General features: G+C 37.2%; 1 protein-coding gene across 7 annotated transcripts in view; it reads left to right on the forward strand.

Annotated features, from left to right (window-relative positions):
* The window catches only part of BRAF (B-Raf proto-oncogene, serine/threonine kinase), a 172,156-nt gene that overhangs the window by 69,019 nt on the left and 85,939 nt on the right, over positions 1 to 17,198 (forward strand). For all 7 annotated transcript variants that reach the window (XR_009260197.1, XM_058724070.1, XM_058724072.1 and 4 more), the window contains exon 2: positions 12,278 to 12,379. Coding sequence is in view for 6 of the 7 variants with exons in the window: in XM_058724070.1 (XP_058580053.1) it covers positions 12,278 to 12,379 (102 nt within the window). In the remaining variant the exon portion in view is untranslated. The remainder of the gene's footprint in view (positions 1 to 12,277; positions 12,380 to 17,198) is intronic.

Below are 17,198 nucleotides of genomic sequence, written 5' to 3' on the forward strand. Positions count from 1 at the left end.
TCCTTTCACTCATTATCAGAGACCTTCCCTGATGGTCTCATTCCTCTTCTTTTTTTTTTTTTTTTTTTAATTTTTTTTTTTTTTTCAACGTTTATTATTTATTTTTGGGACAGAGAGAGACAGAGCATGAGCGGGGGAGGGGCAGAGAGAGAGGGAGACACAGAATCGGAAACAGGCTCCAGGCTCCGAGCCATCAGCCCAGAGCCCGATGCGGGGCTCGAACTCACAGACCGCAAGATCGTGACCTGGCTGAAGTCGGACGCTTAACCGACTGCGCCACCCAGGCGCCCCGGTCTCATTCCTCTTCTTGTGACTCAGGTTCCATCTTCTTTTTACTCTCTCTAGGGCTTCTTTCCTGCAGTTCGTGTCTCTCTTCCACATCCTCAATGTCTCCCTCTCTTTTGGATTTTCCTTTTAGCCTCCAAACATGCTGTTATTTCCCAGCCTTGCTGTATATACAAATATATGCAGATATCATAACCAGATATATAGAAGACACATCCTTCTTAGTGTCTTCTCTCTGCTATTCTTTTCCCACTTTTTAACCAATAAGTTTTCTTCTCTGAATAGTTTTTCTCTTACCCTAGTGTCTGTTTCTTCTCAACCATTTTTGTGGACTCTGGTTTTTGTTTTGTCTTGTTTTGTTTTACTAGTCCTCTAAATGTTGGTGGGCCTTAAGGTTGAGTCTTTGCCTACACTCCCTTGGAGGTCTGCTCATTAGTATGCTGTGACACCTAAATGTCTCCTGCCTTCTCTCTCCTCCTGAGTTCATAACCAGCTTCCCTCCTTGATCATGTAATTGACCTCACCTGTTGGGGACACAATGCTTGCTTTCTTTCCCTCTTGATTCCCCACTTCAGTAAATGACTTGACCGTCCATACTGTTGCTTACGCTGACATTTTGGCTCTGGACTCTTATTTTTCTTTCTCACCCCTTCCCCATGTCTAATCCATTAGTAAGTCTTATCTTCTCCACCTCTAAAATATATCCCAGATGCACCAATTTTTCTCCACCTCCACTGCCTCCACCTTAGTCCAGGCAGTCATCTCTTGCTTAGCCTACAACCGTAGTCTCAACTGGTCTTCTTTGCATCCACTCTTGCCCCCTATAATCCATTCTTCACTGGAGTGATATTTAGAGGCATTATAATATTTATGCTCTGGATTTCCATGATCTAGAGTTAAATCCTGACTCTGTTGTTTGCCAGTTCTGTGGCTTTGAGCGAAATACAACCTCTGTGCCACAGATATTCTCATCTAGAAAATGGGATGGTAATTGTCAGAAATAATAAAATATCAATCAGATTATGTCACACACACGCACACACCTGGTTTTGAAAGTTTGGATTCTCACTGCACTAAGAATAAAATCCAAACTACTTACCGTGGCTTTTTGCTTAATGTTCCTGACCTCTTGTTTTCATGTTCTCCTTGTTTACCTTACTAAACCCACACTTTAGTATCTTTTAGCTCTTTACTTGCAAACATAGCTTTTGGTGGGGTATGCTTGCTTGCTTGCTTGCTTGCTTGTTTGCTTGCTTTCTAGACCAGTTTATTAACATTCTTGTTTTGTGTTTGTTTTGTTGTATATAAAGATAGTGCCATTTAAAAAAATTAGTTGATTTTTTTTTTTTTTAACCTGGTGACTTATCTTTTTAAGTGCTAGGACCAGGGTTCTACTGTGTTTTTCCAGTTTTGTGGGAGATTTATAAAATTCTTAGAAGTGGAATTGCTAAGTCAAATGATAGGAAAGTTTTCAGACCTATGAGTCCTATTGAGGTGAGTTTTTGAGACTTCACATGTCCACGAAAGTTTTCATTTACCCTCGTATTTGATTCATATTCATGAATAAAGGACCAAGTTGATTATGGTAGAGAGCTTTGCAGTTATACAAATATAGACCTTTGTTCTAAATGGGAAGTCTGATTGTGGGTTCTCTTGAACTTTGTGTATTCATTGGTTGTTTTTTTCTAGGGCACAGGGATTGGAGTAGGCAGGTTTAGGGCCACCCTAATTATAAATGTAAGGTCAGCAAAAGTATGGAGGGAGCTAACCAACTCACAACCTTCATTTCCTTCTTCATTCTCTCCTTCCTTCCTTTCCCAAGCATATAAAAAAGTACAGAGAATAATATCATTGATCATCCATGCACCTATAACCCTTGTTGTTGAATCATGTCTTTTATCATATTTGCTTCAGATATTTTAAACAAAACATTACAGACACAGATAAAGCACCTTCTAGCTAATCAAAGATAATCAGAGTGTATCCTTTGTATCTGTTCCCTGCTCTGTTCATCTTCAGAGGTACCCATTATCCTGAATTTAATGTTCATCATACCATTCACACTTCTAAACTTTTGACATGGGTGTATATCTATAAACAATATCAATGGCATGTTTTAAAGCTGTATATATCTTAGAACTTGGTTGTTTCATTCAATATTGTGTGTTGGAGACGTATCCTCAATGATAAATGTAGCTCTAGTTCTTCATTTTGACTTATGTATAGTATTCCATTTTACTTTTTTTTTTTTTTTTTTTGCCCCTTTTCTCTTAGGGAGTATTTTAGTTGGTTCTAGTATTTCGCTATTAAAACAGTGCTGCAATGAATACTTCTTGTACGTATGTTAATGTTGTAATAGCTGCATGATAGTATAATGCCCACCATCAGCTTTGCTAGGTATTTTCAGTTTACTCTTATGCATCTGTATCATACCCACATGTAGAATAGAAAAGCACCTATTGCCGTACATAGTTAGACCTAAAGTTTTTGCCAGTCTCATGGGTGTGAAATGATTTTTCATTTTAATTTGCATTTCTTTGATTGCTAATGAGGTCATTCATGTTATCATGTATCTGTTGGATAGTCTGAATTCTCTTTAAATCTACTACTTGTTCATAAATCCTTTGCCCATTTATCTTTTGGATTATTTGACATTTTCCAAAAGGATAGCCAGTTACCCCAGCATTATTTATTTATTTTTTTAATGTTTATTTTTGAGAGAGAGAGAGAGAGAGAGAGAGAGCGCGCGCGCACGTGAGCATTCAAGGGAGGGGCACAGAGAGCAGGAGACACAGAATCCAAAGCAGTCTATGAACTGACAGCAGAGAGCCCGATCCAAGGCTCGAACCCACGAACTGTGAGATCTGACCTGAGCTGAAGTCAGCTGTTTGACTGAGCCACCCAAGCACCCTAGCATTATTTATTATATGGTCCATGATGTCCCCCACTAAATTATAATGCCAACACAAACTATATCCGTTCTCTTTGCTCTGTTTATTGCTGTGCTATCCTATTGCTTTATAAATCTTGCTCTCTAGTAATAACAGTCTTACTCTCATTATTTAAAATAGCTAAAAGACTGTATCATTTTATAGTACTTTTGTAAGAATTTTAGAATCAGTTTGCCAAATCCATGGGGAAAAAAAAATCTCAGGATTTTGTTTATTGTACTACACTGAATTAATTTGGGGAAAATTTGAGATTATTACAATATTGAATCTTCACATAAAAGAGCATTTATGTTAGTCTTTGTCAAGTGAAGGGGTGGAACATGCACATACACACATGCATCACATGGCATAAATGTGAAGTAAGATTTAGTGGAAAACAGTAAGTACCAGAGCACACAGAATCCCCTGAGTTCTGTTATCTTCACACAGATATATACTTAGGGTAGACCTAACTAGAACTAATATACCAGAGAAGGGGCTCCCAAGTAATAATTGGAACTTTGAGGTTGCTGGAATGGCCTTATTAGAACGGAGAGCTCTGTGGCTGTCATCAGCCTTTTCTTGCATTGAGCAAACTCAGACCTCCTAAGTCAGCTTGTTGATAGGCTACTAAAAGAGAAGAGGAAATAAACCTCCAGAGTCATTTTGAGTTTCTCTTCTCAGTCTTCCTTTATGCCTTTGCATATTATTTTGTTTTTCCCTTCACATAGATCTTGCAAATCTTTTATTAGATTTATTCCTAGGGGCGCCTGGCTGGCTCAGTAAGTAGAGCATGTGACTCTTGATCTCAGGGTTGTGAGTTCGAGCTCCATGTTGAGTGTAGAGATTACTTAAAAATAAATTTAAAATCTTAAAGATCTTTTTCTAGATTCTTTATAGTTTTTGTTGCTATTTTGAAGGGCATATTTTTAAAATTGGCTCTGGCTGATGCACTGGATTACTATTCTATCCACCCATCTTGCATTATTTATTTATGTCTGTTTTTATATTTTCATACTCTTAAAAAATTTTTGTTTTAATGTTTTATTTATTTTTTGAGAGAGTGGGAATGTGGGGGGTGGGCACAAGAGAGGAGGATCGAGGACCTGAAGCGGGCACCTTGCTTACAGGCTGACTGCTGCAAGCCAGATGCAGGCCTCAAACTCACAAACTGTAAGATCACGACCTGAGCTGCAGTCAGATGCTCAACCGACTGAACCACCCAGGCACCCCTCCATGCTATAACCCTTCCATACTATAACCTCCTGTATATAATATCAGTGGCAACAGGCACCCTTGTCTTATGCCTGACCTTTCACTGTGATATTTTGCTGCAGGTTTCTGTAGATATACTTTATCAAGTTAAAAGATCACTATTTCTAATATTCCAAGATTTTTAAAATAAGTAAATGTTGAATTTTTCAAAATACACTCGAATTTTGTTACTGATTTTTAAATTAATTGCATCATGATAAAGAAATAGGGTTTGTATGACAACAGTTTTCTGTGTTTATGAAACATGTTTTGTGGCCTTGAATGTGACTGGTACATAGAGGAAAAAAGGAACAATAACAAAACTTGATCAGTTCCGTAGAAGTCAGAAAATCAAGAAAAAAGCAGTGTAAGTAGAAAGCACACAATAGGACTAGAAATAAATCAGGTACAAAAATGTAAATGAACTAAATTCTCTGATTAAAACAGATAAATATGTTTAAAACAAAACATGCTAGCAAAAGAAAAAAAAAACTTTGCATAGTTCATTTATAGGCAACCCAAAGATGAGAAAAGACAGATCAGGCAAATGCTGGCGTAGGTAGGTTTGTATCATAAAATAGACTTTAAGAGAAAAAGCATTGTTGGGGAGAGTTAAAGGAAAAAGAGATAAAAAGTTTGGAGAAAAACTCAATCCTACATAGAAGTTGAAGTAACAGTACAACAAACGTTTGCATTGATATCACTTACACCACATAGCTTCAACAATTGTTAACATTTTGCTAGATTAATAGGTCCTGAAAAATTATTTCACTTGTCTAAAATTATATCTAGGGAGATTAACAATTCCGTAATCATATGTGTAGTACATGTTTAAATTTCCACAGTTATCCTAAGAATGTCTTTTATAGCTGTTCTCCATCCCTAAACTAAGATCTTCTTTGTGTGCATGTGTTGAATTAGTTGTTGTCTTTTAATAGTTCTTGTCTTAAGAGTCTTGAACAGACCACCCACCGTTTTGTTTCCCATGACATGATTTATTAAAGAGACTAGGATACTTGTCCTGGAATGTCCCACATTTTGGATTGTCATGGCTTTAACTTTTAAAGAGAAAGATAAATGTCTTATAGACATATGTCCCATATTCTGTATATGTCTGATTATTTCGTTATTTTTTTTTACCCTGTATATTTCTTCTCAACTTGAAGCTAAGTGTAAAAGTTTGATTAGAGGGTGCCCGGGTGGCTCAGTCGGTTAAGTGCCCGACTTTTTTTTTTTTTTTTTTTTAATTTTTTTTTTTTTTTAACGTTTATTTATTTTTGAGACAGAGAGAGACAGAGCATGAACAGGGGAGGAGCAGAGAGAGAGGGAGACACAGAATCCGAAACAGGCTCCAGGCTCTGAGCTGTCAGCACAGAGCCCGACACGGGGCTTGAACTCACGGACCGTGAGATCATGACCTGAGCCGAAGTCGGACACTCAACCAACCAAGCCACCCAGGCGCCCCAAGTGCCCGACTTTTGATTCAGGTCATGATTTCATGGTTCATGGGTTCAAACCCCACATTGGGCTCTGGGCTGACAGCTCAGAGTCCGGAGCCGGCTGCAGATTCTGTGTCTTGTTCTCTCTCTGTGCCCTCCTCCACTTGTGCTCTGGTGTCTCTTTCTCCACCACCACCACCCCCCCCCCCCCCCGCCACACACACACACACAAATGAATAAACTTTAAAAAATTAAAAAAATGTTTGATTAGATTCTGTATTAATGTTTTGCAGGTAAACTTCATGGGTGATAGATAATGTGTCATTTATGTTGTATCACATTAAGAGGTACTTGTCTGGTTGTCCCTCTATTAATGATTCTAAGCTACATCTCCTTATAAAGATGTGTGTTTTTCCCTCTGTCTTTAATCTGTGTGGAAATGCTTGAACACTATAGGAGTATTCTGTTCTTCATCAGCTTTTCACCTAACAGCTTCAGCCTCCTGTGATCCTTTCTTGAATCAGTGATTTTATATTAGCTGGCATTCTTTTAGAAAGAGCTTCCCACATCAAATGGGAATAACTAGAATTTTTTCCAAGAAGGTAGAATATAAAATACATAATTCTTTTCCACTAATGTTTAATTTTTCTAAAGATGTAACAGTCACCTACAGTGGTGGCAAGTGTCTCCCAACAAACTTCTTACTTTTATGGACTAGTGAGTTTTTATTTATTTATCTTTTATGTATGCAACCTGTTGTAATTAATTATAGTTTTTACTCTTTTTGCTGAAAATCTCCCAAGTTTGGCTAGTAGGAGTCCCTTCAAGCTGGCTCCTGTGTTGTTTTGACATCTGTCTGGCACATGAAGATGTTCCAGGATCCCTCTTGAATAATAAGTGGGTCTTAGAATGCTTTACTGCTGCCCATTTGCCCCCAGCAACTGTTGTCACTGTTTTTGTTGTTATTTTGTATAGTCTGCTTATTTAGATTTACCCTTGTGTTTATTAGTTTCCAGGTTCCCCATTTGTATTAGTTTCCTGTGGCTGCTGTATCAAATTACCACAAACCTGGTGTTTTACTGCAAATGTATTCCCTTAATAATTCTGAAGGTCTGAGATCCAAAATGGGGTTCACACTAGGCCAGTCGAGGTGTCAGAAAGACTGTTCTCCCTCTAGAGCACATTTCCTTGCCTTTCCCAGCTTGTAGAACTGCATTCCTTGAATTCCTTGATTCATGGTCCCTTCTTTCAGCTACCCAGGCCAGCAGTGTAGCATCTTCAGATCTCTCTGGTAGGTCTTCACTTACCTAATCCTCTGTAATAAAATCTCCCCATTTTATAAGGATGCTTGGAATAACATTTCGGGCCCATCCAAGATAATCTCCTTAATTCAGAATACTTAATTACATCTGCAGAATTCTTTTTGTCATATAAGGTAACATAGGTTCTGGGGTCTACAGTGTAGATATTTTGGGGGCTATTAATCAGCCTACCACGCTGCTCTTTTACGTTATTCTGGGTTCTGTTTCCTTTTAGGTTGTTAGCTATTTTCTTTTGTTTCTTGAAGTCATTTCATTATCCTCTGGCTTCTTATACTGTTGTTAAGAAATATGCTGTCAGTGTAATTTTTTTTTTTTTTTTCTCTCTGGTTGACTTTAAGAACTTTTATGAACTTGTACTTCGACCTATATGGCTGTGGATTTAGTTTTTTCTGTCATGGACAGGACACAGGACTCCTTGTGCTACTCTTGAGAATTTTTTATTTTCATTTGTTTTAGAAAATTACACCCATCTTCTGTTCAAATATGTCTCCCATTGTCTGTTTACCTTCTGAATTTACTAATTCCATTCTTTGCCTTTCCTGTTTTCCATTCATTTTTCTCTGCCTTTTGGCCAATTTTCTCTGAATCCTCTTCTAGTTCTTTAATTCTTTCTTTAGCTCTAATCTGTTTACTTCAGCTGAGGTTTTATTTTAATGACTGTGATTTATCATTTTCTCATGCTCCCCTTTTAGATGTATTGTCTTTAAGCTTGGAGATATTCTAGAATTATCTCAAAAGAAACTTTGATATTTTGGTCGGCAATTTATAAACTTTGATTTCTTTCTCAAGCTGATTGTATTTGTTTTTTATTTTAGAGGAGTTTTTCAGAATCTTTTCCACTGACTGATTGTCTAGCCTTCATGCTTCTACTGCCATGATTATTTTAGCAATTCTTCTGAAATTCTAGGACCGTGTCTCTCTTTTTGAATTATTTATTTTAAATAAATTTGTTTACATAAATTTGTTTTGCCTTTGGTAATAGTTATTTGTTGTTTGGGCATCTGTTAGACTAGCGTGTAATTTTCTCCTTTGACCTGTTAAGTATTATTTTACTGGATTCCTGATGAATGACTAACATTAATTTGAGGGAAAGAACAAGAGTGAGAGAGGGAGAGGGAACTGAAAGGAAGAGGGAAAATGGAATTTAAGAGGTTTTCTATCCTCACAGCTTGGATTATTTGTGTGTGTCTGTGTGTTTTTGGTTTTGTTTTTTTTTTTCATTTTGTATTCTTTTTGTCAAGTTTGGATATCTGGATTTTGCTAATTTTATGAAATGAACTTGGAAGATTTTCCTTTTTTATATGCTTTCACATATTAATAACTTACTGTATTTTCTTTAAAGGTTTGATAGAAGCCAATCCTATAATGATCCGGACTTGATGCCTTTTTATTGGGAGGAAGGGAGGCAGTGGCTGTAGTTTTCTGTGCCATTACTGCCCTGCAGTTCTTCCATAGCAGTTGGTCTGAATTTATATTTTATTAATTTATATTTTAACATAGGCGTCTTCTGAGGTGGGTGTTAAAAAAATTCATTTTTGTGGGGGAGGGAATTTTGCCATCTGGAAAGTCACTAGAAATGATCGATTGTTTACTAAGATTGCCTGATTTTAATTGCTGTGGTCCACTGAAGAGATCAAAACAGGACAGGAAATCTAGTACCTTTCTTGAATTTTTTTGCTTCTGTTTGTAATTCTTTCATTTCCCTTTCAGGATTGTTGAAACAGATTTTCTTCATTTTTTCCAAGAAGGCATTTTAAGGCCAAAACTATATATCTTCTCTTAGTTTTACAATATCTTATTCTGTTTTTTAAACTATTTATATTTAATAATTATCATCAGAGTTCTTTCTCTTACTCTTCTGGGACATCTGAGCAGATTTTTTCTACCAGACTCATCTTCCCTAATTCCAGTGACGGCTCACAGTGATTTTTCTTCATTCTTTGGATATAAAATACTTTTGTTTCGGGAATTAAGAAATCTTATTCCAGAACATTCATGGTCTGGCCCTGCCCTACCTAACCAAACCTGTCATTTTCTACTCCCCAGTACAAAAATTTTATTCTAATCAGTTTTAATCAGCTCAGTTCCATAATTTCCCTCATGTTCATTTTCCTTTTCTAATCTAATTTTTTCCTTTCTCTCTCTGATTCCTTGGGGGGTGGTTCTTTACCCTAACTGTACATGAGTTTTATCTGTGGAGCTTTAAAAAAAACAAAACGACAACAACAACAACAACAACAACAACAACAACAACAAAGGCTTTGGATAATAACATCTTCATTTATTTACTGAAGTGGAAAGAATCCCCAAACTAGGCCTAATTTTTCCTCTCTTCCCCTATGCTAAAGACAGCCTGAATCTTAGTTTCATCGCTGATTGAATACCTGTTATGACTAAGACACCAAGATAAGTGATGGGGAAACGAAAGATAAATAAAACATGTTTCTGATCTCAGAGCAGCTAATAGACATGAAAAACATAATCAATTTTAGGATATCAAATTCTGACTATAAAGCCCTTCTGCCTGAGTGGTCAATGAAGTCAACATAGAGGGAGGTTATCATTTTCTGAGATGAAGAGACTATAGGAAAAAGAAGTTTTGGGGGGATTGTGGGCTAGACCAGAAGTTAAGTCTTTGAACATGTTAAGTTTGCAATGTCTATTAGTTATTTTAGTGGAGATGTTCAGGAGGCAGTTGGACAAAAAGTCTGGAGTTGAGAGGACAGAGCTGGATTTTAAAATTTGGGTTTCATCAGTCCATATTTGGCATATAAAGCCACAAGATTGGATAAGATCACCTGGAGAATAAGTATAGCTAGAGAAAAAAGACATCCATTGCTTTTGGGGGGATATGAAAAATTAGCCAAGGAGTCGTAAAGGAAAATAATACTATATCTGACAATAGAAAGAAAAGGAAACTTCTGTCATTGCTTCTCAAATTCTGAGATTTTGCATGTATAACATGCTTCTGGAAGATTATGCTGCTGCTAGTCTATGGACCACTTTTGAGTAGCAGGACTTTGTATGACAAACGAGGCATAAAGTGTAAAACATGAAAAAACCGCAACATTTGGAGGAGAATAGGGTTAATATATAAAATATCTAGAACATAGGCTATCTATAAATCAACAAGAAAAAAATAGAATGAAAGAAAGAATATGGATAGGGAATTTTCCAAAAAGAAATGTAAATGTCCAGTAAACATGAAAAATGGTTTTCTGGGAAATACAGATTGAAACAACAAGATCACCTTTCCCCCTTCAGATTGGCAAATGTTTCAAAGTTTGATAAGAACCAGTGTTGGTGGGATTATAGGGAAAAGCATGGACTCATACCCTCCTAGTAGGAATATGACTTGGGACTTTTTTTCTATTGGAAAGCCATTTGACACATTTATTAAATTTTTAAGTGCACATAACATTCAATTCAGGAATTCTATGCATTGATATCTAAAAGGGAAACAAACCTGTGCCCAGAAAGGCAGTTCAGAACTATTCATTGAAGCATTGTTTGAAGTTGAGAAAAATGGAATAATCTGAATATCCTCTAGGAAGAGAATTATTAAATAAACCAAGGGTCCTGAAGCCCCCTCCTTGTTCATCTATCTATACCCTCTTGTACATTTTTTAATTACCACACATTTTTAAATTACAACTTTCAGTAGTTTAAAAGACCTTAATCTCTAGTGTGTATTATATTTATGCTGTTCATTTTTGGTCACACCTTAGAATTCCAGGTTTAGATCATGCAGTTTATGGAGTATCTAGTATACAGTGTAATTTGCAAGCACATTCTCTAACCACTCAGATAAATTGGACTCATTCTTCATCAAGGAAAAAATGACTTTTTAAAAAATAAACACATAATATATGCCTATACTATAACCACCCAACTTCTGAATTCTAGGCTGGCCAGCTGGATAAATGAATGAGGCTTGGAACCCTGCCAAGAATTTATTTCACTGATAAAATAAGGTCTTGGTTTTAACCCCTACCCCTTTTCTCTCAAGGGGTTTTTCCCTCGTGTTGACTCCGTACTTTAAAATTTATACATCTTAGAACAGTGCACATTAGTAGGATCTGAGATGGAGAAGAATTTTGCCTTTCTTGTATAGAACGGAGAATTACAATGTGGTGATTTTAAAGGGAGAGGAGGAAAGGAGACTAGTTCTCAAGCAGTTCAATTAGGAGTACACAAAAACATCAAGGAGCTGAAAATTGTCCTAAAATTATCCGTGACCATCCACTGTTAGGTTGCTCTTGAAGTTTGAAGACCATTGACAATAAGCAGTGTCATAACAATATTATGAAATAAATGTTTCTATGCTTAACACCACCATTTAAAAACAGCAAAATACATATGTATTGATATGGAAACAACTTTGAGGAATGTTGTTCAGGGAAAAAAGCAAGTATTAAAAATGTTTTTTAAATATAATATTTATATGTATTTGTATACTTTGTATATGTATTATTATATTTACTTTAATAAAAAGGAGATGTGGAAAGGATGTATAACAAATTGTAAACGGCAGTTGAGTTTTGGGCAAAGGGTCCAGGAATGTGGGGAAGTGTGAAAAGAGACTTTCGTCATTCTTTTTTTTTTTTTAATTTTTTTTTAATGTTTATTTAGTTTTGAGACAATTTTTGAGAGACAGAGTGTGAGCAGGGGAAGGGCAGAGAGACAGGGAGACACAGAATCTGAAGCAGGATCCAGGCTCTGAGCGGTCAGCCCAGAGCCCAACGCGGGGCTCGAACTCACAAACCGTGAGATCATGATCTGAGCAGAAGTCGGACGCTTAACCTACTGAGCCACTCAGGCGCCCCTGTCATTTATTCTGAATACTCATGTATTATTTGAATCTTTTACAGTTGAGAATATTTGTACTACTAGTGTAGAAAAGAGTTTTTAGGTGTTTAATAAAAGATGGGAAAAACTGCTATGCTAAATGGTCTCACAGTTCTCAGCTCTAAATTTCAAATTTTTAAATATCTCTAATTCATATCCTAAATGATTCTTATTTACATTCTTTTAAATTATTTTTCAGGTGTGGAATATCAAACAAATGATTAAGTTGACACAGGAACATATAGAGGCCCTATTGGACAAATTTGGTGGGGAGCATAATCCACCATCAATATATCTAGAGGTAAGCTTTTGAGTATCATATCTGTAGTGATTTTTGATTTTTTATTTTTGTTATTTTAGAGACAGCGAGAGAACACAAGTGGGGGAAAGGGACAGAGGGGGAGAAAGGAGAGAGAGAGAGAATCTTAAGCGGGCTTCACACTTAGCACGGAGCCCCGTGCAGGTCTCAATCCCATGACCCTGGGATCATGACCCTAGCTGAAACCGAGAATTGGATGCTCAACCGACTGAGCCACCAGGTGCACCTGTAGTGATTTGGAAAATAAAACAAGAACTTACAAAAAGCATTTGTACTAGTAATAATGTTTACCCTAGGGGGTAAGATGAGAAATAGATATGGGAAGGTGGATTACCTTCGTCTTTATTATATTATACTTCTTAATCTTACTTCATTTGTTACAATAACATAGAGTATTTTCTAGTTTGGAAAAGGAGAAGTCATGTATAAACCTCAAAATACTACTCTGTTAAAAAACTTATTTAAAAAGAGAGAAAGAGAAAGCATTCAGTTGTGGAGGTTAGAAAACTAGTTGCTGTGTTAGAAAGTGGGGCCAAATTTTGTGAAGTATCTTTTTTCCTTGTGAAATATCGTTTTTTCCAGCAAATCCCCCCAAATTGGTGTTTGCTTTCTTAATAGGTAAAATTTATAATATTTAAATAGCTCAGAATTGCTTAGCTTTAGTGTTTGAGGCTTTTGTATCAAGACTTGAGCATCATAAATTTATAGTCATTGTTCTTAATCCTGTGGGGTAGTAGTTTCTGTTGTAATCGCAGATAACCTTTCTTGATATTGGTTTCCTGATGTAAGTCACTCGGGTTCCATGACGAGCAAGCTGTTAGGGAATCCAGGCAGTCAGGCTTCACGGTCCACACTGCTTCCCGCTGCACTACACTGCCTGTCGCTGTAAAAGCTGGTCCAGCTGTAATCGCCAATCATATAGAAATATAACCATAAATTACAAATGATCATTTGCCTTCAAACACCTTACATTTTTAGGCATGGATTGGTAGATTCCTAAACTAAATTTCTAGTTTAGTAATCTGGTTGCACTTAAAGGACGTTAAATCTTTCAAGTATTTTCATGAGAAAGTAAGTTTGCATTTCTAAAATAAATTTAGAAGTTTGGAAATAACCACTGATAAACTGTTGGCTTCTTCATATGGCTTCCCTCAGAGCACACTGCCAGATACCAGTAGTAGGACCACAGTTCATACCTCTGAATGCTAGTTAGTGTGCTTTCCAATATCCCATGCTGTTTTACTTTTCTGTCTGAGGAGGGCAAGTGCAGGAGTCATAGGAGGCAAAGAGTCCTGGTGAAAATAGTGATTCTTTATTAATTAGAATTAGACAGTTTAACCAACAGTTTTTGCCAGCCATTTCTGTGTCTTGTGAGACTCTCCCCCACCCTTAGTCGTAATACATTTGCATCAATAACCGTTTTTGACTATAGCAGGGCTTCAGTGCCCCCTCTACACACTCACATTCTTCACGCTCTTCACTGTTCATATTACATCTAACTAGGACAATATAAAGCAGACCATACCTCATAGATTATATCATTAGCATGTAGATTCTTTTTTTAAAAAAATTTTTTAATGTTTATTTATTTTTGAGAGAGAGAGAGAAAGAGAGACAATGTGAGCAGAGGAGAGGCAGAGAGAGAGAGAGGGAGACACAGAATGTGAAACAGGCTCCGGGTTCTGAGCTGTCAGCACAGAGCCCGACGTGGGGCTCAAACTCACGAACCACGAGATCATGACCTGAGCTGAAGTCTGATGCTTAACCAGCTAATCCACCCAGGCACCCCATGCAGGTAGATTCGTATTCTTAGGGACACACTACAGAATTTCTCTGTAGAAGGCGATATAATATAGTGATTAAGATGAACTTTGAGGGGCGCCTGGGTGGCGCAGTCGGTTAAGCGTCCGACTTCAGCCAGGTCACGATCTCGTGGTCCGTGAGTTCGAGCCCCGCGTCAGGCTCTGGGCTGATGGCTCGGAGCCTGGAGCCTGTTTCCGATTCTGTGTCTCCCTCTCTCTCTGCCCCTCCCCGTTCATGCTCTGTCTCTCTCTGTCCCAAAAATAAATTTAAAAATGTTAAAAAAAAAAAAAAAAAAAAAAGATGAACTTTGAAGTCACATAGGCCCTATGTTTGAATCTTAGCTGTGACTTAGCTTCTGCAAATAGGTTACCTAATCTCATTATACCTGACCTCATTGGTAAAATGAGAATACTGTCACACATGTAGTAACTTAAGGTTTAATTAAGTTTATAATTAGGAAATAGCATCATTCGTCACACATATTGATTACCCATAAATTTCTGATTCATTCATTCAGCAGATATTTATTAAGTGCCTGTTTATATTTATGCATTTATGCTTTTCTAGGCTCTGGGGATATAGCACAAAAAAAAAAAAAAAACACCACACAACTGCGCCTTTAAGCAGCTTATAGTTTTATCAGAGGAGGGAATTACAGGCAATAAACAATAAACCTACATAAACATTGGATAAACTATGAAGAGGAGCCTACCTGGAGATGACAGTATTCTTCCCTGGGGAAAGTTGATGAGGGCCAGTGGGAAGACCTTTGGGTACTGATATTTGAAGGCCCTTCAGTGAAAAACCAAGTTTGTTGGTTAGCCACTGAGACCCATCATTCTGCTTTCTGTCCCTACGTATTTGACTACTCTAGGAACCTCAAACAAATGGAATTGTACAATATTTGGCCTTTCGTGATAGCTTATATCATTTAGCATATGTCTTCCAAGGTCCATCCATGTTGTAGCATGGGTCAAAATTTCCTTGCTAATTAAGGCCGAGTAATGTTTCCACATTTTGTTTATCCATTCATCTATCAGTGTACCATTGATGGTTGGTCATTTCTATCTTTTCATTACCACGAATAATGCTGATTTTACTCCTTTTGACTGTATACCAGAAGTGGAATTACTGAATTATGTGGTAATTCTGTATTTAATTTTTTTTAATTAACTAATTTCTCTTCAATTTACATCCAAGTTAGCACATAGTGCAACAATGATTTCAAGAGTAGATTCCTTAATGCCCCTTACCCATTTAGCCCATCCCCCCTCCCACAACCCCTCCAATAACCCTGTTTGTTCTTTTATGTTTAAGAGTCTCTTATGTTTTGTCCCCCTCCCTGTTTCTATATTATTTTTGCTTTCCTTCCCTTATGTTCATCTGTTTTGTATCTTAAAGTCCTCATATGAGTGAAGTCATGTGGTATTTGTCTTTCTCTGACTAACTGATGTTGCCTAGCATAATCCCTTCTTTTTTTTTAAATTAGTTAATTAATAAATTAATTTATAAAAGGTTTTATTTTTTCTAAATATTTTTTTCTTTTATTTTTCAATATAGAAATTTATTGTCAAATTGGTTTCCATACAACACCCAGTGCTCATCCCAAAAGGTGCCCTCCTCAATACCCACCCCCCACCCTCCCCTCCCTCCCACCCCCCATCGACCCTCAGTTTGTTCTCAGTTTTTAAGAGTCTCTTATGCTTTGGCTCTCTCCCACTCTAACCTCTTTTTTTTTTTCCCTTCCCCTCCCCAATGGGTTTCTGTTAAGTTTCTCAGGATACACTAGCATAATCCCTTCTAGTCCCATCCACGTAGTTGCAGATGGCAAGATTTCATTCTTTTTGATCCCCAAGTAATACTCCATTGTGTGTGTGTGTGTGTGTGTGTGTATGTACACATATATATGTACACATATACACACACACACATATATACATACATATGTGTGTGTGTGTGTGTATACACACACACACACACACACACACACACACACACATATATACACATACCACATCTTCTTTACCCATTCATCTGTTGGTGGGCTTTTGGGCTCTTTCCATACTTTGGCTATTGTCGATAGCGCCGCTAGAAACATTGGGGGGCATGTGCCCCTCGAAACAGCACACCTGTATCCCTTGGATAAATACCTACTCGTGCAATTGCTAGGTCGTAGGGTAGTTCTATTTTTAATTTTTTGAGGAACCTCTATACTGTTTTCCAGAGTGGCTGCACCAGTTTACATTTCCACCAGCAGTGCAAAAGAGATCCTCTTTCTCTGCATCCTCGCCAACATCTGTTGGCTGAGTTGTTAATTTTAGCCATTCTGACTGGTGTGAGGTGGTATCTCATCGTGGTTTTCATTCCTGATGATGAGTGATGTTGAGCATTTTTCATGTGTCTGTTAGCCATCTGGTTGTCTTCTTAGGAAAAGTGTCTATTCATGTCTTGCCCATTTCTTCACTGGGTTATTTGTTTTTTTGGGTGTTGAGTTTGATAAGCTCTTTATAGATTTTGGATACTAACCCTTTATCTGATATGTAGTTTGCAAATATCTTCTCCCCTTCTGTCGGTTGCCTTTTAGTTTTGCTGATTGTTTCCTTTGCTGTGCAGAAGCTTTTTATTTTGATGAGGTCCCAATAGTTCATTTTTGCTTTTATTTTGCTTGCCTCCAGAGCCGTGTTGAGTAAGAAGTTGCTGTGGCCGAGGTCAAAGAGGTTTTTGCCTGCTTTCTCCTCTAGGCTCTTGATGACTTCCTGTCTTACATTTTGGTCTTTCATCCATTTTGAGTTTATTTTTGTGAATAGTTTAAGAAAGTGTATTTAATTTTTTAAGGAAATGCCATACTGTTTTCCACATTAGCTGCCTTTTACATTTCTGTTAGTAATATACAGGAGTTCCAGTTACTCCATATCCTTGCCAACACTTACTTTGCATGCGTGTGTGTGTGTGTGTGTGTGTGTGTGTGTGTGTGTGTCTAATAGCCATCCTAATGAGT

Source organism: Neofelis nebulosa, chromosome 4, assembly GCF_028018385.1.
Source record: "Neofelis nebulosa isolate mNeoNeb1 chromosome 4, mNeoNeb1.pri, whole genome shotgun sequence".
In the NCBI taxonomy this organism is placed as follows: Eukaryota; Metazoa; Chordata; class Mammalia; order Carnivora; family Felidae; genus Neofelis; species Neofelis nebulosa.